The sequence below is a fragment of the Phascolarctos cinereus genome, unplaced genomic scaffold (assembly GCF_003287225.1).
Source record: "Phascolarctos cinereus isolate Bilbo 61053 unplaced genomic scaffold, phaCin_HiC Scaffold_726;HRSCAF=1367, whole genome shotgun sequence".
Taxonomy (NCBI): domain Eukaryota; kingdom Metazoa; phylum Chordata; class Mammalia; order Diprotodontia; family Phascolarctidae; genus Phascolarctos; species Phascolarctos cinereus.
The window spans coordinates 120,558,076-120,581,886 of NW_027556098.1; the positions used below are offsets into that span (position 1 = coordinate 120,558,076).

Consider the following 23,811-nt stretch of genomic DNA (forward strand, 5'->3'; position numbering starts at 1 on the left):
GCAGAGTCACTTAACTAGTAAGTTTTTGAGGTAGGATTCATACTCAGGTTTTCCTGACTCCAAGCGCTATGCCACTATATCACCTAACTGCCTCTAAAGCCCCTAAATGTTCTCAGAAGTCCTTTTAGGAATTTGTGCAGAAGTTTCCATTCGGTTCTTTCTCCTCCTCTAAGCTTAGATTTCCTCAAATACCAGTCTAAGTGAAAAATATTTCCTTACTCAGTTTTATAATTGTGTTATTTTTTCTACTATTGACAGATATTATATCTTGGGTCCCCCCCCCCCATATGTGATATTTAATGCACAGTGTGGATTAAATAGGCCCTTGTAAACTTGCCTGGGATGTTAGTTACCCTTTGTACTACACACTGTTTGCTGTGGTATTGGGAATGAACTCTTTCTCTCTCTCTCTCTACCTCCACCTCCACAGCTCATTTCAGCCTTCATGAGATCTTTCCCAATACCCCCCCCCCCACACACACACTTATGTTTACATATCTTCCTGGATAGAAAATAAGCTCCTCGAAGACAGGGACTGTTTATTTTTATCTTCTAGCCCTAGCACAGTGCCTGGCACATAATTGATACCTAAATGCTAAATGCTTATTGGTTGGTTGATTGCACCTTTGGGAACATGCCGTAAGAATTCCAAATAGTTTATTTATGGCTGACCTTTGAGAACAATTCATTTTTAAGTTTGGGGCTTCCTTTACAACTGATTTTTTATTGTGCTAATGTGTCAAAGAAAAGTAATGTCACAGAACCAGTTTCCATTAACATTAATCTCCTAAGACCTTGAAAGTTTTTGTTGAGTTTTTTTTGATCCTGATGTCTTTTAAGAAAAATACTTACAGAAATGGGCAGTCAGTATGCCTTAAAGTCTTGAGCTTGTGCTGTATGGGAATTTTTTGATTATTATTAATAATCTTCACAATAAGCTTATAAGAAAAGTGCTATTAATTATCTCTGTTTTGTGATTAGGGAACTGAGGCTGAGAGGTAAGTGACTTGTCCAGGGACACACAGTTAATAAGTGTCCGAGGTAGGATTTGATCTCGGGTTTCCTGGCATCAATTTCAGCACTCTATCCACCATACCATCCAGCTACCTCATTAAAGCAACTTGGTGTGTTCACCCTGGGGAAAAAAAACATTTGGGGAGGAGGAGCATGAGAGACAAAATAGTTTTCAAACATTTAAAGTGGTACCACCTAGAAGAAGGATTAGACTTGTCCTGCTTGGCCCCCTAGAGGGCAGAATTAGAAGCAGTGGATGGGGATTACCTATTTATTTTTTATTTTTTGTTTTTTTTAGGCATTTGGAGTTAAGTGACTTGCTCAGGCTCACACAGCTAGTAAGTGTCAAGTGTTTGGTCTGAGGGCGGATTTGAACTCAGGTCCTCCTGACTTCAGGGCCGGCGCTCTAGCCACTGTGCCACCTAGCTGCCCCAGATTACATATTTAAGCCTAATATCAAAAAAACATTCCCAGTAATTTGAGCTATTCAAAAGCGTAATGGCTTGGGTTCTTCCTCAGTAGAGATCTTCAAACATAGGTTGGTCATGTGTCAGGTCAATTGAAGAAAGGAATTTTTTTTTTCATATATGGGTTGGACTGGATGATTTCTGATGCTCTTTCCAACTCTGAGATTTTCTGTAGAAAGTATATTTCTAATAAATTAGTGGCCTTTCCTTAAGAGAGGTATATTAATTTTAAAATAAAAATTATGTTCTTTACTAGAAAGAAATCTCCATGTTTCTCAAAGGTTTTCCTTCCTGATATTATTTGTGTATTTTTGTTCTATTTCAGGTTTTTGTATAATCACTCTGAATCATGTCTGATAACGGAGAACTGGAAGACAAGCCACCAGCGCCTCCTGTCCGTATGAGCAGTACCATTTTTAGCACTGGAGGCAAAGACCCTTTGTCAGCTAACCATAGTTTGAAACCTTTGCCATCTGTTCCAGAGGAAAGAAAGCCTAGGAATAAAATCATCTCCATATTTTCAAGCACTGAGAAAGGTAAGGTTCTGTGGTAAAGGGGTGAGTATGAATACTACATTATTATGTGGTATTTATGAGTCACATTGACACTCATTTTGCTTTGTTCTATAGTAAGAAGAAATGGAAAGAGTAAGAGTAAGTTGGAATTTTGGATGAGGCTCTACTGTATGAGTTTATTTCCAACTGTTTGTCATATACAAGAATAGAAATACAACCTTAAGCTTAAGTGGTTCCTGTTACTCTACTTAATATCATGTAGTGTATGATAGTACATCTCTGGGTTGGTCTCCTTCCAGTACTTGGAACTAGGGCAATAATTGATGGGCATGCCACCTGACGAGTTAATGAGAACTGTTAAAACTCGTGATCCTCTTGAAAATTCAGGAGATTATAAAGGTTAGGCCAAGCAGTAAAGCATATTAGTTGCTCAGTATTTGTTAATTTTACTTGAAAAGTTAGAAGTTGGGTTCAGCAAGTGACCTTGAGCGCTTCAGGCAGACATGACGCTGGTGGCGGCTGTGGCGCTGGGGCGCTTGAACCTTCTAAGCTGTGCTCAGCGGGGCCTAGCTGTACCCCTGGGTGCCCTCGTGGTCAGACACGCCTTCATCTCAGCATCTCTTCCAGACCAGCCTGCCCCTGGAGGACGGCACATTCACCTGCCTGCCAGCTGTAGCTCTAACTCTAAGGCTGAATCTCTATGCTGGACTAGTGAGAGAGCCATCGGTGTCTTGCTGCTGGGCCTGCTCCCAGCTGCCTGTCTGTACGTGAGTTCCGTGGTGAACTACTCACTGGCTGCAGTCCTTACCCTCCATAGTTACTGGAGTTTTGGACAGGTTGTTACTATGTTCATGAAGACAAGTTGGTAAAAGGAGCCAGTGCAAGTCTCTTGATGCTCTCAGCTGTGACCTTTGCAGGACTTTGCCATTTCAACTATCATGATGTGGGCATCTGCAAAGCTGTTGCCATACTGTGGGGCCTCTGACTTTCCTGGGAACAGAAATGATTGTACACCTATTGCCTCTGCTCTATCATATTATTACCAATGAAAATGAGAGGAAAGTAGCAATGAACTCCACTGATGAGACCTCACCTGTTCTCCAGTCAAGCACAGTTATTTCACTAATTGGTCTCTATGAGGAATATAATCCAAGAAGGATTAGATTAAGGAAATTGTGAGATTAGCTTGTTTTCCAAGTTCTGAGAGTTACTAAGTTGTCTCAGGATCTCGCTAGATTTATATCTGCCACATTTCAACTTACTGATCTCTTAAGAATTCAGTTATTCATCATTCTGTTGTGACTGGATTGGTCCGCAGCCCTGTCTGTCCCTCTTAAAATGTTTCTTGTTCTTGGGAATACTGAGAAAAGAAGACATTTTGTTAGTTCATATAATAAAAAATTTATAAGAAAAAAATAAAAAAGAAAAGTTAGAAGTTATAGAATAGAGAAAGGATTGCAGACCAAGCAGAAGCATAGAACAAACTGAAGCATGTACAGTGTCCTTTTCTTTTCTTTCTTTCTCAGTATTTTGTTCACTTCTTTTTGACTTTAGGGAAAACATTTCTCGTTTTGGGTCATCATGGAAGAAGTATATTTTTGAAGTGTATTGAAAAGAAGAAAGGATATGAATTTGGCATCAATATCAGAGTACAAAATTGAATTTAGACCAGAGCAGGACAAGAACAAAGAAAGAAGCCAGGTTATAGGCCTAGGCAGGCATAAAGGGATGAAGTGGGAGGAAAAAGAGTAGGAAATGGGAGGGATGTATAGATTTAGGTTGCTAGAAGGCCATACTAGAGTTATATGCCTCTTTTATTTAAGATATTGACTGTCCTGAATTAGAATTCACTTATCTATAGAACATTTAGTAAGTTCCTAGTCTGTACACTTCTGTTACTAGAGGAGATTCAGGGGCCTGCTTTCAAGGACCTTAGTTGTCCTTGACAGTGGCTCTAAGCTGGTGTGCTTTGATAGCCATTCAGTGAACCATAACTGTATGGTTTAGAGATGTGTATGCTTAGATGGCAAATAGAAGTCATCTGTTTGCCCATTGTGCCTGACATTGGACACTTTTTTTTCCACTTCTCTTCCTCTCACCCATTTGGTCTTGAATGGGGAGGAGGAAAAAGAATGGAACTTCAACAAATATTTATTGAGTGCCTTATTTTCTTTGGCATAGTTAGGTATACGAAAGAAAGATAAAATATGTAAAGAATAAAAATCAATAAATATGTATTGCATGCGTACTGCTTGCAGACTTCTGTTAAATATAGAATGTCCTTCACTTAAAGACTTTATGGTTTCTTTAGGGCCTGATATACATAATGAGATTTTATTAACACTATAAGACCATATATGGATTAAATGCTAAATTTAAATGATAGAAACATTAAGAGCTAAAGGAGCTCAGTGGGTTGACAGACTTTTGGGTAAACTACTCTTTAATTATGATTTTTTTCTCTTTTTTGCCTAAACTGAAATTAACGCATTCCAGCTTAGCATGTGTCACAGTAATGTCGTCTTCTTTGACACCCTCAATTAGTAGGACATAAGAAAGGATTGGATCCAGTGTTCTGCAGTGCCTTTTCCAGACTACTGTTCTCTCATTTCTTACGTTCTTTTCATCACTTAAAGTATTTGACATCCAACTATGTTATACTCTAAATCATTGCTGCCATATTTGATTGGCTTCCCTTTTACCTTCCTAGGTTACTTGCCTTTGCATATTTCCCTTTGATCTCTTCTCTTGTTTTTGGTGATTTTAGCATTTAGTTGAAGACCCACCTTACAGTTACTTCCCGACTTTAATTGCCTGACCATGTGTAGTGAATTCTATTAGAGGTTGGAAATACAAAAATGAAGCAAGATGTGGAATCTATCCTCAAGAAACTTGTCATCTGGGGAAGGAGAGCTATATATATGTAGTTATAATACAGTTTAAAATGTATCTCATAGGAAAGGACCAAACCAAGTGGCTTGGCAGATTAGAGAAATTGTGTGTCCTCTATTCCCTTCAATTGAACAAGTATTTATTAGTCACTGGTAATGTTTGGTAGGCACCGTGCTAGGCACTTTGGAGACCCAGAGAAAAGTAAGAGTTCCTGCCCTCAAAGTGATTCTGTGCTATTAGAAGATATAATAGATATTCAGATCAGTAAATACAAAATAACATGGATGGGGTGGTGGAGAGCATTAAGGCCTAAGGGAAAAAGGGGAGGAGGTGGGTGCTCAGGAAAGACCTGGTGGCATAGTAGATGCTTCCTGAGCTAACTCTTGAAAGTGGCTAGGCGTAATAAGAGGTAAAGGTAAAAAGGGAGAGCATTTCAGATATGGTTAACAAAGGAATAGAAGTAGGAGATCAAATGTTATAAATGATAAGTAGGCCAGTTTGACTGGAACACACAGGATGATAAGAGAGAATAATGCACAGTGTGATAAGGGAGAATAATGGGAACGCAGTCTGGAAAGATAAGTTGGAGCAATGATAACATTAAAGAGAAAAACAACTTTGAAAGACTTTGAATTTGATTAACATAATGCTAAACTGTAAATCCAAAAAAAATGAAGATGAAACATACTGCTTACCTCTGACAGAGAGATGAGGAACTTAAAATGCAGAAGGAGACATTTATTTTCATAAATGGCTAATGTGGGAATTTATTTTAAAATTTTATATAGATGTGTATTAAAAGATTTGTTTTTTGGGTTTATTTTCTTTTTTAATTTGCTTAGTGGGGGAATGGAGGTTAGTGGGAGAAACAGATTAATAAAAAATACTTGTTACCTGGGGAAATAAATGAGAGGGATATGAACATGTTTGTATATAGCAAAGAAGGAACTTTTGGGAAGTAAAAGAGTGAAAATTATGGAGAGGAGATAGGAGAAATCACCTTAAGAAAAAAGCTCCCAAAGGAGATGGAAGAGAATAGAGATTAATGGTGCCAGTAGAAGGTGGAAAGTTGGAAATAAGGAGCTCACAACAAGAGGACTTGGTTTTCTCAGTACACTGTGAAGTAAGTTTTCCTCCAGTGAGAGGGAGGGAGATAAAAGAGGAGGAGAGGGTTGTGTAGGTGGCCTGAGGAGAGTAGAAAAGGTTCAGAACAGTTGCTGTGAGGTAACATAAAAAGAATTGATGTGAAGCAGTGAAGGCCCATTTGAGATTATACATCATAACTGTTGTGACTTTCTGGGTTCAGCATAAAAGTAAGTGTGAGAAGGTGGGTACAGGTAATAACTCAGGGTTGGGATTGGCAAGGTGATGGGATAAGAGATTTCAGGGGAGAGCAATAGAAACTGGGATGGTTGATGATAGGATCAAGATGGCAGAAGGAGACCAGAGCAGGGAGTGATGGACTAAGAAGGTAGAGTGTTGGAGGGACTATAGGTGATATTGAGGAAGAGTATGTGTAAAATGAGTGAGGCAGAGGAAAAGATGAAGGATAAGTTACGGTCTAAGAAAAGAATATCAGGGTTCCGTACCTTGGGGGTGAAACAATTATGGGTGATGGGTGAGGTAAAGACTAATATGCCTGTTCTTGTACATGGCTGAGGTAGAGTGAAAATATAGATTGTGTAAGTTGAGGAGGGTGATATACTGGGAGGTGAGGATGTTTGAGGAAGTGTAAACATAAATGTTGAAGTCCCCAAGTATGAGGGCAGGGATTGGGATAAAGAGGAAGACTGTTAATTAGGTGCTGAATGCCTTGAAAAAGGAGAAGAATGACCTGAGAACTGGTCTGGTACTGCAGGTCACTGCAACCAGGATCTAGATAAGGTGATACAAATGGATAGATTGCTGAGTAATAGCAACAGAAAGTAGGTCTGTTTGGAAGTAGTAGTGAGTAGCAAGAAAGAGTATGCCTGTTCCAAATCTTCCTTGCTCAGGGTGTTGGGAGGCATGAGAGAAAGTATACATTGTTGTAGAGGAGGCGGCCAGTAAGGCAAAGTCTTCTAAAGGGAACCAAGTTTCCATGAGTTACAAGAACATGGAAAAAGGGTGAGAGGGAGAACTTTGGAATTGATTTTGTGACATGGGAGACACTGGCAGAGGACTGCCCAATATGGTGTGCCTGCATCAAATAAGGTGCTGTGTTTTCTGAACAAAGCAGAATTGCAGTTGCTCAAAAGAAATGTGAGATTCGAGAATTTAGAAACATTTCCACTTCAAATGTTCATATGGACTATTTGTGCCCAACCTGTGGTAGAGCCTTCTGAGTTTGTATTGGTCTGATCAGCCACAGTCAGACACACTGTATCTTGACTCCAGTATATAGTTGTCATTTGGTCTTCTTTGAGAACGAAGGACAACAACCAGCCAACCAACTGCTTGTGTGAATATCATCACTAATTATTTACTGTAACCTATTATGCTTGCCATACCTCTCCATTGTCCCTAGGGCAATTTTTATTCTTTATAGATTATGTCAATCTGTGATTTATGGCTATATGGCATCACTGTTAGAACAGTGTAGTATTAAAAAGATGGATTTTTGTTTCAAGGAGAATCTTTGGAATTATTGAAAGTGTTCTACAGATTATCAAATTCTGTCCAAACTTCTCTTTTCTATCTATTCAGCTGTGGGCCCCTGTCCATAGGACTGCTCTAAGAGGTCTCTACTGCTGGACCAGCTCTCTGTTCTGTTTGTTGATTGTGCAGTAGAGATTCTTAATCCATGAAGTTTTTCCATTGTGGATTATTAAACTGCTAAAATTCATTCTAACCGTAGATATGTTTTACTGTGTTCTGTGTTTTACTGCTTTCTATGTTTCACTTTGTTTTAAGCCTTCTTCCTTAATTTCTCTTCCCTAGTAGTCTGTCCTGGGCTCTATACTTTATTGTTTCCTTTTTATTCTCTCTCTGCCCTTTAAGGTAGGATTTCTGAGGTTATAGATTTGTAACTTTGTGGGGCAAAGCCAACCTTCTTGGAGAAGGTAGCCTCCTAAAATTTAAATTTCTCACAGGGAAAACTCATTATAAGGCCCGTTGCTCTCATCACTGATGTATTGTGAATATTCTTTAATGGCATCCTTTTCTTTAACCTTAGCACCAACTCCATCTGAAGCTCTCCCTTACATCAGTTTTATCCCATTCTCCCACAGTATTCAGTCTTATTGAGACTAAAGAAATGGCTATCCTCGAATTTCCTGCTCCTTTCTGTCTTTTGCTTCTTTTCTCTCCATCACATATTTTCCCACTGTGTTATCCCTTCCACAAAAAATGTTTCACTTAGAAGGAATCTTGGGTTCTCATCCCTAGAGCAACAGCAATGGTCACACTTATTACTGAAGACTTGTGCATCTCATGACCTCATCACCAACACTGTCTTCTGTTTACCTAAATGTAATAAAACTTTCTGGATGTACCCTTGTAGCAAACATTGGCATTCAATAGACTGTGTCATTGTAAGGAGGAGAGACAGACAGGATGTGAGAGTGACTAAGGCATTGTGTGGTACAGAGTGCTGGACAGGTCATAGACTTATCTTCTCCAAGCTAAATATTTTCATTCAACAAAAGCAGTGGCCCCGAGGCAAAATGACTACCCAAATACTTAATGTCTGCAGATTAGAGTGCTGCTCAGTCAACACGTGGTTGGCCACCAAGAGTGAAGTAGAAAAGGAGTGGGTAGTTTTCAGAGATTTTGTGTGCAGCACTGCATTTGCTCATCTGGGTCAGAACACTCGCAAATATCAGGACTGGTTTGATGAAAATGATGGGAAAATTCAGAAGCTGCTAAATGAAAAATGAGAGTTCTACAGGGTTTACCAGCAGGATAGTTCATACATCTCTAAGAAGAAAACATTTAACTCCATCAAAAGTAAAGTACAAATGAAGTTAGAGAAATGCAGGATTCTTGGCTCAGTAAGAAGGTAGATGAAATTCAGTTTTACACTTACAGTAACAATCCAAAGTGCTTTTATGATGCCTTGAAGGCCATTTATAGGCCAAAGACATGTGGTGCATCTCAACCACTTAGTGCTGTTGGAGCCATATTGATTAGTGATAAGGGCATGATCCTAGAGAGGTGGGCTGTACGCTTCCATCATGTTCTTAACAGATCTCCATCAATCAGTGCTGAAGCCATTGACCTCAGGTTGAAGTCAGTCTAGATGAATTACAGCTGAAGAAGACGTTTTGAATGCTGTTAGATTCCTCTCGTATGGCAAAGTACCTGGTGCTGATTCACATCCAGCTGGAATTTACAAGATGGGGGGGGGAAGTCCATTTCTTATGCAAAAGCTGACTGAAATTTTCTGGGTTATATGGCAAGAAGAGGTTATCCTCTGGGAGTTCAAGGACACCTCCCTTGTCCATCTCTATAAAGATAAAGGAAATAGATTGCCCTGTGACAGTCACAGGGAGATCGCTCTTAGTCACTGCTGGTAAGATTCTTGCCAGAGTGCTCCTTAATAGGCCGAACCTTCACCTGGGAGATGGTCATCTACCTGAGAGATAGTGTGGCTTCAGAACGGGCTGAGGAATGATTGATATGGTATTTGCTGCCCGACAACTCCAGGAAAAATGTCAGGAGCAGAATAGAGGTCTGTACACAACATTCATTGATCTGACCAAGGTATTTGAGGTGGTGAGTGAGGGCTTATGGAAAATTATGTCAAAATTTGTTTGCCCAGAAATGTTCATTAGTATTATACATCAATTTCATGATGGCATGCTTGCTTGGGTTCTGGATAAAGGACGGTGCTCTTGCACTTTCCCAGTCACCAGTGGAGTGAAACAAGACCATGTGCTTGCTCCCGTGCTTTTTAGCAAGTAGTTTACAGCCATGTTGTCAAAAGCCTTCAAATGAGGATGAACACAGCATCAAGGTCCGCTGCCTCAAATTGTTGGTTGATGGCAAATTATTCAACTTAAAAAGGCTACAAGCTAAGACTAAAGTGGAGGGAGGGAGTATTGGTATGTGATTTTTTTTGTTTGCAGATGATTGTGCACTCAATGCAGCTTCTGAAACTGAGGTGCAACAAAGTATGGAAAGATTCTCTGCTGCTTGTGCTAATTTTGACCTAACAGTTAACACCATGAAAACAGGTGCTGCACCATTCAGCACCACAACATCCCTTTGTGGAACCATCGGTTACAGCAAATGGAGAAGTTGTGAATACCGTGGATATGTTCACTTACCTTGGCAGTATGCTTTGCAGGGATGTACACGTTGACAATGAGGTTGAAGCATGCATTTCCAGAGCTAGCTCAGTGTTTGGGAGACTCTGAAGGAAAGTGGGGAGAAAAGAGGTATTAGACTGATTACCAAACTGAAGGTGTCTACAGAGCTGTTATGCTGACCTCATTGTTGTATGCCTGTGAAACCTGGACAGTATACTAGGCAACTGAATCGCTTCCATTTGAATTGTCTTAGGAAGATTCTGAAGGTCAGCAGGCAAGATAAGGCACTGGACACTGAGGTCCTTTCTTGAACTAAACTGCCAAGCATTCAAAGTCTTCACAGAGAATGCAACTCCAGTGGGCTGGCCATGTTGTTTGAATGCTAAACGTACATTTGCCTAAAAGACTATTTTACGGAGAACTCACAGAAGGCAAGTGCTAACATGGTGGTCAGGAAAAGCGATACAAGGACACTTTCAAGGTCTCCCTGAAGAACTTTGGAATTGATTGTGTGACATGGGAGATAATGGCATGGGACTACCCAACATAGCATGTCCTCATCAGGGAAAGTGCTGTGTTACATGTGGAAAGCAGAATTGAAGTAGCTCAAAAGAAACTTGAGATGTGTAGATTTAGAGAATTCACCCCAAATGTTCATTCACATGGATTATTTGTTCCCAACCTGTGGTAGAGCCTAATGAGCTCCTGTTGGTCTTATCAACCACAGTCAGACACACTGTAGCTTGACTCTGTCATTTTGGTACTCTTCGAGAAAGGACAACCATTTATTTATCTCTCCTCTTATCTAGATTTTTTCATTTAAATTTTTAGCTTTTAGAACCTTTTTGTCCTTTGATGATCTTTGTTTTTTTTCTTAATCCATTAGTTCAATTTCTTTTTTAATAAATACATTATAAACATGGAAAAAATAGATTTTCTTTAATCTTCTTGATCATTGCATTTAATTTACATATCTTTTGTTTCTTTTATTTGGGAGTATTTACAAGTTGAATGTTCTGTTCACTGCTAGGTTTTTCCTGGAAGAATGACTCAAATCTCTTGTTGAAAGTTCATCTTTGTTGTTGTAATGGAGAAACACTTGTAAAAGCTCTTACTATGTGCTAACTACTACTGTGCTGAGTGGTAGTGATACAGATATAAAAGTAAGATAGGGTCTGTTTAGGAGCTCACATGATAATTAGGGCAAACAGCATTTATAGCTGGTACTTAGGATATAGCTGGCAAAACAGCAGTGCAGATAGTTTCTGACCATTTATGGAAAGGGGCTAGTGGGCTGAGGGCTCACAGGATAATTGGACTGTTAGTTATCTCTGGCAGAAGTAATGATTGGAAAATGGTCAACATCTAACCAAAAATGGATGTCTGAACAAGATAGCCTCTGAGACCATTCTAGCTCTAGATCTATGGTCTGTGTGGCACCTGGATAATAGGGATTGGCTTTGGGGAGGGAAAGGATTCCATTGTTGTTCTTGTGGGTGCCTTTTGGGATAGGATGAGGGAGGGGAAAGGTCCTGGCTCCCTACTGTGGTGGTTTTAGCATTTGTCCATCTCCTGGTTAGACTTAATTTTGTGTAAAACTTGTTATTTTGTATTGCAGCTTGAAATCCTTTTCTTTTGAGAATATACTACTCCATTCTCTTTTATTTCTAATGATTGTGGGATAGTCTATTTGAATTTGTGTTTATTCAGTGACTCTGAACTCCTGTATATCATTATCCAAACCCCACTCAACACTACCTAACACCTGATTCCTCATTCCTGTTCTCTTCAAAGTTTCATCCTAAGGCTAACTAACTCTTCCACTGGGCCCTCTGGGAATGCTTGTTTCATAGGCAATGAATTTCCCATCATATTAAATCTGTTCATCTAGAACTTCTGTCTCCTGGCTCTTACTGAAACTTGGCTTTTCCCTCATGACACAATTTTCCTGTACGCTTTCGAATGCTAGCTGCACCTTCATTCATTCTCCTTGGCTCACCAGTCAAGGCAGGGGAGTTGGAATTCTCTTTGCCCCTCATTGTGACTTTTAGGTTCTCCCCCTTCCTCCTTCACTCAGTAACTTCTTTTCTTTTGAGATTCATGTTTTATTCATATCACCAATTCTAAATCCTGGTAATTGTTGTCTACAGACTCCTGTGTCACTCTCCTTCCTTCCTCAGTGACTTGGATGCCTGGCTTAGAATTTTTCTCTCTTCAACTCCTGCTCTTATATTAGGGGATTTCAAAATATATATTGATTCTTCCCTCATATTACCCTAACCACCCAGTTCCTCAACTTACTCTTCTCCTATGAACTGCTTCCTTACCCCACCCCACCTCAGCCACACATAAAAGCCATAACTTTGACTTTGCCACCACCATTGTACCACCCCCATGAATTCTGAATTCCCCTTATCTGACTATAACCTATTGGCTGTTCACCTTTCTCTCTGTCTTCCTTTGTATAATGTACTCTTCAACCCTTATCCTCCAGTCCCTTGACCCCTCAAAGCTCTCCCAGTCTTCCCTACACTAACCACTGTCTTCTTCATGTCATTTTGACTCTTTGGTGAACCAGTTCAACTCTCTGCTGTCATCCTCTCATGAATCCCTATCCCCATTATCATATTACCAGTTATGCTCAGCCAGGCCTCAGACTGGTATCGCTGCCACTGTTAATTGCCTTCATGCCCGCATATGTGCTGCTGAATGAAGGTAGAGAAAAATCATGGAGCCATTATGACTGGATCCTATCCCACTCTTTCATCTCTCTTTAGATTTCCCAGTGGCTCTTGCCTTCCCCATTCTCTCAGCTGAGAACTGTGTCTCATATTTTACAGAAAAAATTTAGGTCATTCTCCATGAAGTTCCTATTCTCCCCTCCCATTACTCCAGTGCCTTCTGCCACCTTCTCCTCCTTCATCCCCATCTCACGTGAAGTGGCCTTACTCCTTACTAGGGCTAATTCCTGTGTTTGTTAAGTGGTCCTATTCCGTCCTGTCTCTTCCAATAGATTGTCCCCTCCGTTATCTCCACTCTTTCACGTATTTTCAGTCTCTCCCTGTCTACTGGCTCATTTCCTACAAACATGCCCATGTCTCTGCTATCCTGAAAAAAACCCTCATTTGATCCTTCTATCTCTTCTAACTAACATCCTATATCTTTCTGTCCTTTGTAGTGAAATTTCTCTAAAAGGCTGTCTTCAGCAAGTGCTTTCACTGAAAAAGTAGTCCAGAAGGATGTGCTTAGGTGGAACAGGATGAATAATCTTCTTTGACTTAGTGATATGGAAGAACCTCATTATTGTCTCCCTAAATGACCAGCTGTCAGCAATTCTCCTATACAAAAAATTTGTCTCTCTGGCTCATCAGCTAACTGTACTTGATAGCCTCTGGTTTTCTACTCCTTGTTGAGTTCTGTGCTGCAAGTGATTAAAATACATTGTTATTCAGTATGACTTCTAAAGTTTTTGTCATTTGATGTCAGCAAGCAGACACTTTTTATTTCAGCTGTTTAGGAGTTTGGTTTGCTCAGGTGCAAATTAACTTAAGTTGTTATTATATGGAGGCTATGAAATTTACCTGAAATATTGGGAGAATATTCACTTGATTTTATTTTCCTTAGAAAGCTTGGTGATATTTTGGATTTTTCCAGTACTCTAGTATGTAATTTGGGTTCTCAATAAAAGTTGAATGAATAAGTAAATGAACATCCCTGTACTATTTCTCCACTAGGGACAGCTAGCTGGGTGACACATTAGATAAGAGTTCTAGAGCTAGAGTCAGGAAGACCTGACACTTGATAGCTGTGTGATCCTGGGGAAGCCACTTAAACTCTATCTGCTCAGTTTTCTGAGCCGTCTTCCTAGGGTTTTGAAAAAGGAAGGAAGGGCTTATTTATTAAGTGGCTACTACATGCCAGGCTGTGTGCTCAGCACTTTAAAAATACTCAGCTAGCTCTCAGACCAGCCCTGGGAGGTATGTATTATTATTAACCTCCTTTTACAGTTGAGGAAACTGAGTCAGATTAAGTGACCTTCCTAGGGTTGAGTCACACATTAGCTAATAAGTGTCTGAGACTGGAATTGAACACAGGTCTGCCTCCTTCTAGCTCCAGCACTATCCATAGCACCACCTAGCTATTTTTGTTGTTGTTGTTTCTTTTTTTTTGGTGAGGCTTTTTTTTGGGGTTAAGTGACTTGCCCAGGGTCATACAGCTAGTATGTGTCAAGTCAGATTTGAACTCAGGTCCTCTTGACTCCAAGGCCAGAGCTCTGTCTACTGTGCCAACTAGCTGCCCAACCACCTAGCTATTTTTGTAGAGCACTTTGTAAACCTTGGAAAGTACTATTTTAATGCTAGCTGTTATTGTTGTTGTTATTAATAATTTATCTCATTTTTATTTTCAAAAGAACATATTTTTATATATTGTTCTTGATGAACCTATTTATGAAAGGCAACATTTCATGTTAGAAAGCAAGAGGTTTCATATATGCATTAATTATTAAAAAGAAATTAGAAGATAAAATTATCTTGTACCTTTTTTACAGTAACCATTTTGATGAAATAAGTCAGCGTTCATATTCAGCCAAATTAAGAGCCTTTCACTACAGGTAAAGGATACACAAGGTTTTCTTTTTCTTTGTTTTTTTTTTTCCCTCTAGTGGAACATTGACAGTGATTGAGCTAAAACTATTTCTTTGACTAATTTTAATTTAGAATATGTGTTTTTTTTGTTTTTGAGTAGCAGTAGAGAGAAAAAATACTATTATATTGAATACTGTTCTAATGAATGGTTTTGTACAATAAAGCTATTTCTGTTCTGGGTCCCATAAATATAGTGTTTTATTGACTGTTGTTACTTCTTCTTAAATCAATCATCTAAATACCTAATTAAGATATATCTATAGTTTACAAAGATATCAACCACAACAAAACTTGTAAAAATAGGATCACTAGTTCAGATGCTAGTTGACTACAAAGTAGCTAGCTTATCAGTTCTATCTTCTTTAGATTGGGAATGTGATTCTAGACAGTATGGTCATTTTAATAATTTCATCACATAAAACATCGTGACTGGCCAAGGGTTTTATCAGTTTGTCTGAAAAAGGAAGGTGGGGGAGGGAGGGAAGGCGCTGACTAACAGTAGGCTGTGCATTTAGCGCCTTCCTTATTTCTCTGTTGATGTCACAAAGATAAGTCATAATAGCATACTTCTGTGCCTGTTTCTAACAAACAAGTGACTTCTCTTATGTAGAACAGCTTAGTTGTACTACACTTCAGCTATTTCTGGGTCAGGAACAAAAACACTATCTGCTGGATTTATTAGGCAGGGAAAAGAGTCCTTCCAGTTAAAGGGAGGAATCATTTTAGGTTTAGGATTATGGCGCAAATATAATCTTACCATATATTTTTAAACCCCTAAAATTAATAAAATGTAAATAGTTAGATATGTTAGAGTTAGTATGTTAGAATTACCTACTTTAAAGTACTTTAAATATCTGCTGCTGCGGCATGACTCACGCCCCTCCTCCTGGTTGAACACTGAAGCCTCACATTTTTATGATGAGATGGAAAAATGATTCTAAAACTCTTTTCCCAATAGACTAGCTAGATGTACATTTGTAGGGGATATGCAGGTTCTTGCTCCTCCCTGTTGCAGTCAAGGTATCTTTTTTTCCTAAGACTCTCTCTCTTTTTTAAATAATTCTTTTAGTTCTTGGCTCCAAGAACTGTGCAGTAATGTTTAAAACATCCTGTTTGTCCAACAATGACTTTTCAGTTTCAAATGCATTGTTTAGTTTGAGGCGTGATGTAGAACCTTGCCATTTTACTGTTTTCTGACCTTATAACATCTAGTAGTACCCTTTCCTAACCTACTGCATCAAGTAGGCATAGATTGTTTTAAACAAACCAACAAAAATTAGGGCCGATCAAATTAGGTTCTGAGGCTAATTCTTTTAAGAAAAATGAACTAATTCATATAAATAAACATCTGGTATTAGTTTTTTCTTTATAGCTGTGTGGCCTGCCTCTTAACATATTTCAGTTCTTCTTTGTATCCTTCTTAAATTATATTATATTAAATTACATTATAAACTTTTGTGCCTTCCAGCCTCATCCTTTGATACAAGTATCCCTTAATATAAACTGATTGGATGCATTGTGAGACAGATATTAAATGGTGTTAAGAGCTACAGAAAAGTGGAGGATGAGAGCTGAGAAAAAGTTGGTTATACTGAATAAGTAAGAAACAATTGGTAACTTTTGAAAGAGTTGCTTCTGTAAAGTGGTAGTAAAGGCCGGTAAGAAAATGGAGACACGGAGTTTAAACTATTCTTTGTAGTGATTTAATATTCAAAGTAGGAGAGAGAGTGATAGCTTGAATGCATAGTAAGAGCAAGAGAAGATTTTTTTTAAAGAGTAGGAAAGACCTGAACATAGATTTGGAGGTACCATGAGGTGAATTTAAATACTGTCTTTGACACTGACTAGTTACATGACACTGGGCAGGTCACTTAAACTCTCTTGGCCACAATTTCCTCATATGTAAAATGGGAGATTAGACTAGATGCTCTCTTAGAACCTTTGCAGCTCTAAATCTGTGATTCTTTGTAGCCAACAAGAAGAGAGCCAATATGTGGGGGAAAGAGACAAGAATAGTTATTAGTAGGGAATGTCCCTGAAGGAGAAGGGAAGTGATGATGGAGTGAAGGGTACTGTGAGAAAGGCTGTCTTATTCTGGAACATGCATAGGGAGAGGAGAGTAAGGGTAAATAATTAGAGAGGTGATGGCTGGTATCAAAGACTAGTTCTTATGCTCTGATCAGCCTCTTCTGTGTTTCTAGCTTACTCCTTGTTGTAGATGAACACAAATAAGTCTCCTGGGGAATGAGCAGATAGCACGACAAATTTTTTTGCTCTACTGAAGGAAAGTCCAGAGAATCATAGAAAGTTTCATTGAACCAGTTTGTACAATTTAGAAGTCTGAAATAGAAATTGAAGACCAGCCTGTGGTCAGGAAGTCTCTTTTACTTTAGGAACCTTATCCTTCTAAGCTATATAAATGATGAACCTCTGTGATGCTGAAAACTTCTTCAGTCTTGTCCAGAATGAGGTGGCTAAGTTCACCAGTGTCAGTGAATATTCTCAAATTGTCCTTATATATTAAAGTTAACTTGTGATCATTGCACCTGGAAATGATTGGGAACATTACATTGGCATACTGGTATCCTGCATCATTCATTCTTTACATTTTTGTATTATTTTAGACCTAAAATCACTTATACCTCCTAATTATTTTGCCTTTAATTAATTGGGGATATGATTCCATTACTTTTTTACTGAACTTCTGGTAGTCTCATGCTTATTTGGTGGCATGCTAGCTTTCCTTCAATACTCTACTTTCCACCTTAAATAATTTCCTCAGTCCATATCTGCTCAGAAAAAAAAAATTCCTTTAATGTCCTCTTATCCCAGGAAATCTATTCAGAGTAAGTAAAGGTCAGAAAAGGATATTTTTGGAGTTTTGTGTGTATCTGAATAATACTGAATACATTTGCATTCTTGGTAAATATTGACTTAAGACCATATCTCTGCCAGAGAGAAAAAATGATATTGACATAGTTCATCATTATGTTATATGCTACATTTTTTCTTACTAATTGCTTGTGGCAACTTTCCAGACAATGATAAATTTTATCTTTTCTTCCTCTTTAAAGTTATCAGAGTTCTCAATAAATACAGTTTTAGACTGAACTGTTTTCTTCTTGGCTTCCTAATTCTGTTGTCAAAATGATCAAAATTTAAGCCACTTTCTTTCCCCCTTAATTGGCTTGTATAAAACTTCAGCATGACCTGTAATTCCTGTTATTTTTTAGTGCACGTATTAATAGTTATGTAAGTATAAGTATATATTTTACTTATATCTTTTGAAAATATTTTAGCATACAGACATAGCCTCTATTAGATCACATACGGCATTTAATGTGATAGTGAAAAGAGCACCAGATGGAGATAAGGAGACCTGTCTTCTAGTCCTCTGTCATGCCACTAATTAGCTCTGTGAGATAATGTTTGTTTAGCATGTTATAAAGCATAAAGCACTTGTATGTGTCTCGTCATTAACTTGATGTATGGTGACTAATTGAAGGAAGAAATAAGGGTTTTTAGCCAGGAGCAGAGAAGACTTAGAAAGGGATGTGATATCCATCTTTAAGTATTTGAAGGGCTGTCATGAATTAGATCATTTATTAAACTTGTTCTGCTTAGCTTCAGAGTAGAACTAGCAACATTAGGGATATGGTTCAGGGTGGCAGATTGAGGCTTGATATGAGGGAAAAACTGATTATTGATTAAAGTAGTCTAAAGATAAGTGGATTTCATTAGCAGATGATGTGTAGGTTCCCCCTCACTAGAAGTCTTCAAACAAAGACTGAATACCTGTTGGGGGATATTTTAGTGGGGCTTCCTATATAGGTATTTTTTGGGCTAGCTGGCTCTAGATGGCCCTTCCAACCTGAAATACTGTGATCTGAAATTGTGCCAGATGTCTCAGTCCCATTGCACTGTAGTATTGTAAAGAATGTACTTTGTAAAACTTTAAAAGTCTTAATATAAATTTAAGTTTTAATTATAGTAATGATAAAAATTCAGTTTGAATTCAGGCATACACCTGAAGTGCCTATTTACATGTAGTACACTATGCTTTTGGATAGAAAGACAAAACCTAAAAATAGTGCCTGCCCTCAAGCAGCTTACATGCTTATGTTTAGTTTCTGGGTAGCTGTTAAAATTTGAACATATTTCAACTACGAGTGTATTTAATATAATTTATTCAACAACATGAGTAGAATAAAAGGCTATTTTTCTGAATCAGAAATAACAGGTAAAAATTTAATTAATTTATTTAGCGAACATTTATTAAACACCTGCTATGTGCCAGGCACTGTCCAAAGGCTTGGGAATACAAAGAAAAGAATAATATAGTCCTTAACCTTAGGGAACTTGAAATCTAAGAGGGGGTGTGTGTGTGTGTGTGTGTGTGTGTGTGTGTGTGTGTGCGCGCACACACATGCTTGTCTGCCCGGCACATATGCGAGCACAGATTGTACATAAACAATTAAATGCAAAATATACGTAAAGTTATTTCAGGGAAGTAGAGCTCTAACAACTGGAAGGATCAAGATGTGCTTTCATGTCAGAGGAGGCAGTTGAGCTAAGCTTTGAAGGAATCTAGGGATTCTGTAAAGGTGGGAAGGAAGAATGGAGAGTTTTGGGGAGAAAGAAAATGAGTTCTGTTTTAGATGGGTTGAGTTTGAGATGTCTGAGGATCTTATAGTTGATAACATGGACCTGGCATTTCAGAGAGAGGCTGGTATGGGGTATATAGATCCATGAGTCAACTGCATAGAGTTGTTAGTTGAATATGTGGGTGCTGATAAGTACATCTAGAAAATGTGTTTAGAGAATGAAAAGGAAGAGGTCTTTGGATAGAGCCTAGGGGTCATTCGGGTGTTGAAATTGGTACAGTGATGATTAGCTAGAGTCTGAGACTGAGGAGTGACCAGAGAGGCTGCAGAATTGAGAGCAATGTTAGGGTAACTTGAGGAGAAGAAACCGTCTAGAAGGGGAGGGAGTTATTAACTGTGTCAGATTTTTCAAGTTGATCAAGGGTGATAAATAAGCTGAGAAAAGGACATTAGACCTGGCAATTTATAGACCATGAGTAACTTTGGAGAGAATGATTTCAAGTCAGAAGCTTTATTGCAAAGGGTTGAAAACTAGGTGCGAAGTCAGAAAATGGAGGCTTTTCATTCCCAGAACCAAAGGTGGTGGGAGGGTAGGCATAAGCATGCCTTCTGTGACAGGGCAGATGCTTTAGAAGCAAGGGAAGGGTTGACTGAGCCCTGGGACTTGGCTGCTCATAGAAAAATGAGACATTTTCTCCCCATTACTTGTTTTCAAAATTGCCCAATATTCAGGTAGGACCAGCCTCCAGCCTCTCTCACAGTAATCAGAAAGTACTTCAAATCTTTCTGGATTCCAGTATGGAAGGGATTGTTCTGTTGGTAACTAAGAGTCTCTGTCACTGAAGATATACAAGCAGAGCCCAGTAGATAATTGCTATTACTGTATAGGATGCTCATCTAGCAGGTAAATTGTTGGGCTAAATGACCTAGAAGACCTCTTCCAACTCTAGTATTCTATGAATCTACTTCCTTTCATTCCTATTACCTCATAAATCATGTCACTCTTTCCCCTTCTTTATGTTAAGCCCTTTTTTCCTTCCATCTTTCAATTCCATCTTGTCTGTAAGGTTCCAGGCTATTTTCTGTTGGTCATTTTTTGTTTTCATGAAAATCTGTTGTTCCCAGTAATTTTATCTAGGCTTTAAAAATTATTTTAATCTATCAACAGAATGGGCATTTTTTCAAATTTAAAACGTTGTTCAGTAAAGATATGTTGATTTCCCCCCCCCATGTAGGAAGTAAGAAAAAAGAAAAGGAGCGGCCAGAAATTTCTCCTCCTTCTGATTTTGAACACACCATCCATGTTGGCTTTGATGCTGTTACTGGAGAATTCACCGTAAGTATAATTTGCTACTGTTTTTAATTGTGCACTTATGAAACTTAGTGCTTCAGTTTTACTTTGCAGAATTGAGTTTTTTCTCCCAGGATATGATTTCTTAATTATTAGGTTTTGTTTTATTTTGTTTTTTTGCTTCTTGGCAAAATTCTAAAATTCTAAAATTCAACAGTCATTTGTTATTAATTGTCCAGAATATTTAGAGAAATGTTTAATGAAGATGGACAAGGTTGAAATCTAGGAAATTAAGTTGTGACACCCTGATCTAGTAAGACAGATCTAGAGTTGAGGGATGATTATGTTTGCCATTATGTAAAAGTTTGACTTATATTGAATCCAACTGATTTTATGTATGACAATTTTCCATGTCAGCAGGCAGTGCTGTTCAATTAATATCTTTTCTTTAGGGAATGCCAGAACAGTGGGCTAGATTGCTGCAGACCTCCAATATCACCAAACTAGAACAAAAGAAGAACCCCCAGGCTGTGCTGGATGTTCTGAAATTCTATGACTCCAATACAGTGAAACAGAAATATTTGAGCTTTACTCCTCCTGGTAAGACACTAGACTATATTGTAATAAGGTAGTGATGCTTCCTTATAAGGTTGTAAAATTTAAGATGAGGGGAGAAAAAGGAAGTGCTCAGATTCTAATTTATGTAGCTAATGAAGGAGAAAATAATTCTAGGACTAATCTATTTATCCATAGATGAAAGGTTCCTTTTTTTTTTTACTCAAATTTTTCTCTCTGGGATTCCTCAAAATAGTTTAAGGGGTTCAGTGGAGCAAACAAGTTGTAATAGACAGGCACATGCAGCAGGCTTGTCTACTTTGCCATGTTTCATTAGGGGAAAGAGAGAGACAGAGAGAGATTAAAAAATATATTATGTCTGAAAAGTTGGCTTCCTACCAGTATGGAATCAGTCATGAAAGGTACCCTGTAATAATCAAATATGTAATCAGTTGATTGTTGGCTAGTCTCAGTAGAAAGCTCATTTTTGTATTAATTCTTTTTGTTCTGCCTTATATGCTGAGGAGTTGGGTAAGATTTTCTTATATATTTTATATGGTAGTATAACAGATAGATGGTTGGCTCTTGAGCCAGGACGACCCAAGTTCCAGTTTGGCTTCTGATATATCCTGGCTGTGTGACCTTGGGCAGGTCACTGAACTTTTAGTTATCAAGGTAACTCTGAGACTTAAGGTGCTGAGAAGTGGCTGCTTGATAAAGTTAAGTCCCTCACTAGGCACTCCCTCTACTGATGAGATCCTAGGCTTTGTCGTTCACCCCATCCCTTGATAAGATTGGTAGTTTTTGTTGATAATTATTAAGCTTATAATAACAGTTTAAATAAAATAAAAGGAAAGCTGATTGTACCTGCACAGAGTTTGAATGCCATTTTGTTAAATGGCAGGTTGAGGTGATAAATTTATGACTTCATTCCTCTTAATAGAAAGAAGCTTATGACGTAGGAGGCTGCCCAATTTGTATAGATTGTTATATCATTGAGCATCAGAATAGGCATAAATGAAGAATGTACAACCATTTTTGATTTGGATGTTAATGAGGCTGAAAGCTGTGTTTTAAAAAGAGAGGCTTAGAGTAGGCTCATGGAGTACTGGGGTCCATGAGTCTTCAATTTTATGATTTGAAATTTATAATGTAGCACTTTTTTAGAAATTTCATTTAAATCTTGTACAATTTTGGGTTAAAATTTGGAAATTGGGAGTTGTAATTTCTTTGTGGGGGAGAGAGAGGCAGTTGGGGTTAAGTGACTTGCCACACCATCACACAGCTAGTAAGTGTCAAGTGTCTGATGCTGAATTTGAACTCAGGTCCTCCTGACTTCAGGGCCAGTGCTCTATCCATTGCACCACCTAGAATTTTCAGCAGTATTTCTTATCTTCCTGTTAAATATATCCACTCTCAAAAATATGATCATCAGAGAATTTACCAAAATAGACTAGGGTAACCACCCTCCAAGTTTCTGAATAGAAAAGATTAATTGGTAATGTTGAAAGATAGGAATATTGTGCTCCATGCGGGATATTCACATCAGTTCTTTGTTGACAGGATCAGTGAAAATAATTATTTCTACAGGTAGAATTTGTTATTTAGGATTGTAAAATCTAAAGGAATTTAAACACATTAAACACCTAAAACCACAGGAATGGGGAACCTGAGTATCAAAGTATAAAGTAAAGCTTCAAATTGGTCAGGCCTTCTCTTAATTAATCCAGTTCATATAAGCAACTTCAATTTTAAGTCATTTGGAAGAAGGGAAAACTGGCTCTCTCTGTGGTATTTCAGTGTAAGGGCTTTATTTATACAGTGATTGGATAAGAAGAGATGGAGTCTCTTCCCACACTACTTGTGATCTTTCTTGACCTTGATCATCACTCTTGTGTGAGGGGTCTTGGCTTAGCCCTCCACCTCAGTCACTTCTGATGAGTTAAGCAGTCAGTAAAAGTCACCTTTGGGCCAGATGACAATTTCAAAATGCTTTCCTTTCAGTGTGCATATTCTCCATAAGCTTCTGGGCTTCCTGGAATTTCTAGAAAGAATTATAGGTCTCACAGCAGTGATTTTTACCCAGATTTTGACTTGGCATTTGGATTTCTAAGGTATTAACTATTTGGCAGGTAACCACTATAGCCAGATATCAAGCTCCAGGGTTCAGTCTTAGTTCGATTAAAGTACTAACTAGTTTACCGGTTTGGTGGTTTGGAAATGGAATTTGTTTCATTGTATTTTTCCTAGAATATGTAAATGGCTAAGTTATTTAAAAGCTCCTGGTCAATGAGAGCTCTATTTTACTTTACCACAATTACTCTTTCGTTAAGTAATTCTAGTCAGTTCATCAGTACATATTCTTTCTGGATAAGGTATCTTATGTCACAGTTACTGTTAGGATTGGGGACCCAACACAACTTTATATAAAATCAGTTTTTAGCTATCTGAGGTCTTCTACATAATTCTTTTTTTCTTAAAAATTAATTTATCTTGAGCTGAAAATTCAAATGCTTAACTTCATTGCTTAACAGATAGAACAAAGGGGATGAAATATACCTCGTTGTATTCCCACATAATTTTTATTTTTTTCTGG

At 38.2% G+C, this 23,811-nt stretch overlaps 1 protein-coding gene and 1 pseudogene across 4 annotated transcripts in view; both read left to right on the forward strand.

Annotated features, from left to right (window-relative positions):
* Positions 1-23,811, forward strand: part of PAK2 (p21 (RAC1) activated kinase 2) — a 109,208-nt gene that overhangs the window by 35,033 nt on the left and 50,364 nt on the right. For all 4 annotated transcript variants that reach the window (XR_013482974.1, XM_078146759.1, XM_020986056.2 and 1 more), the window contains exons 2-4: positions 1,807-2,017; positions 20,605-20,705; positions 21,113-21,260. Coding sequence is in view for 3 of the 4 variants with exons in the window: in XM_078146759.1 (XP_078002885.1) it covers positions 1,831-2,017; positions 20,605-20,705; positions 21,113-21,260 (436 nt within the window). In the remaining variant the exon portion in view is untranslated. The remainder of the gene's footprint in view (positions 1-1,806; positions 2,018-20,604; positions 20,706-21,112; positions 21,261-23,811) is intronic.
* On the forward strand, positions 2,166-3,307 carry LOC110208179 (succinate dehydrogenase [ubiquinone] cytochrome b small subunit, mitochondrial pseudogene; annotated as a pseudogene).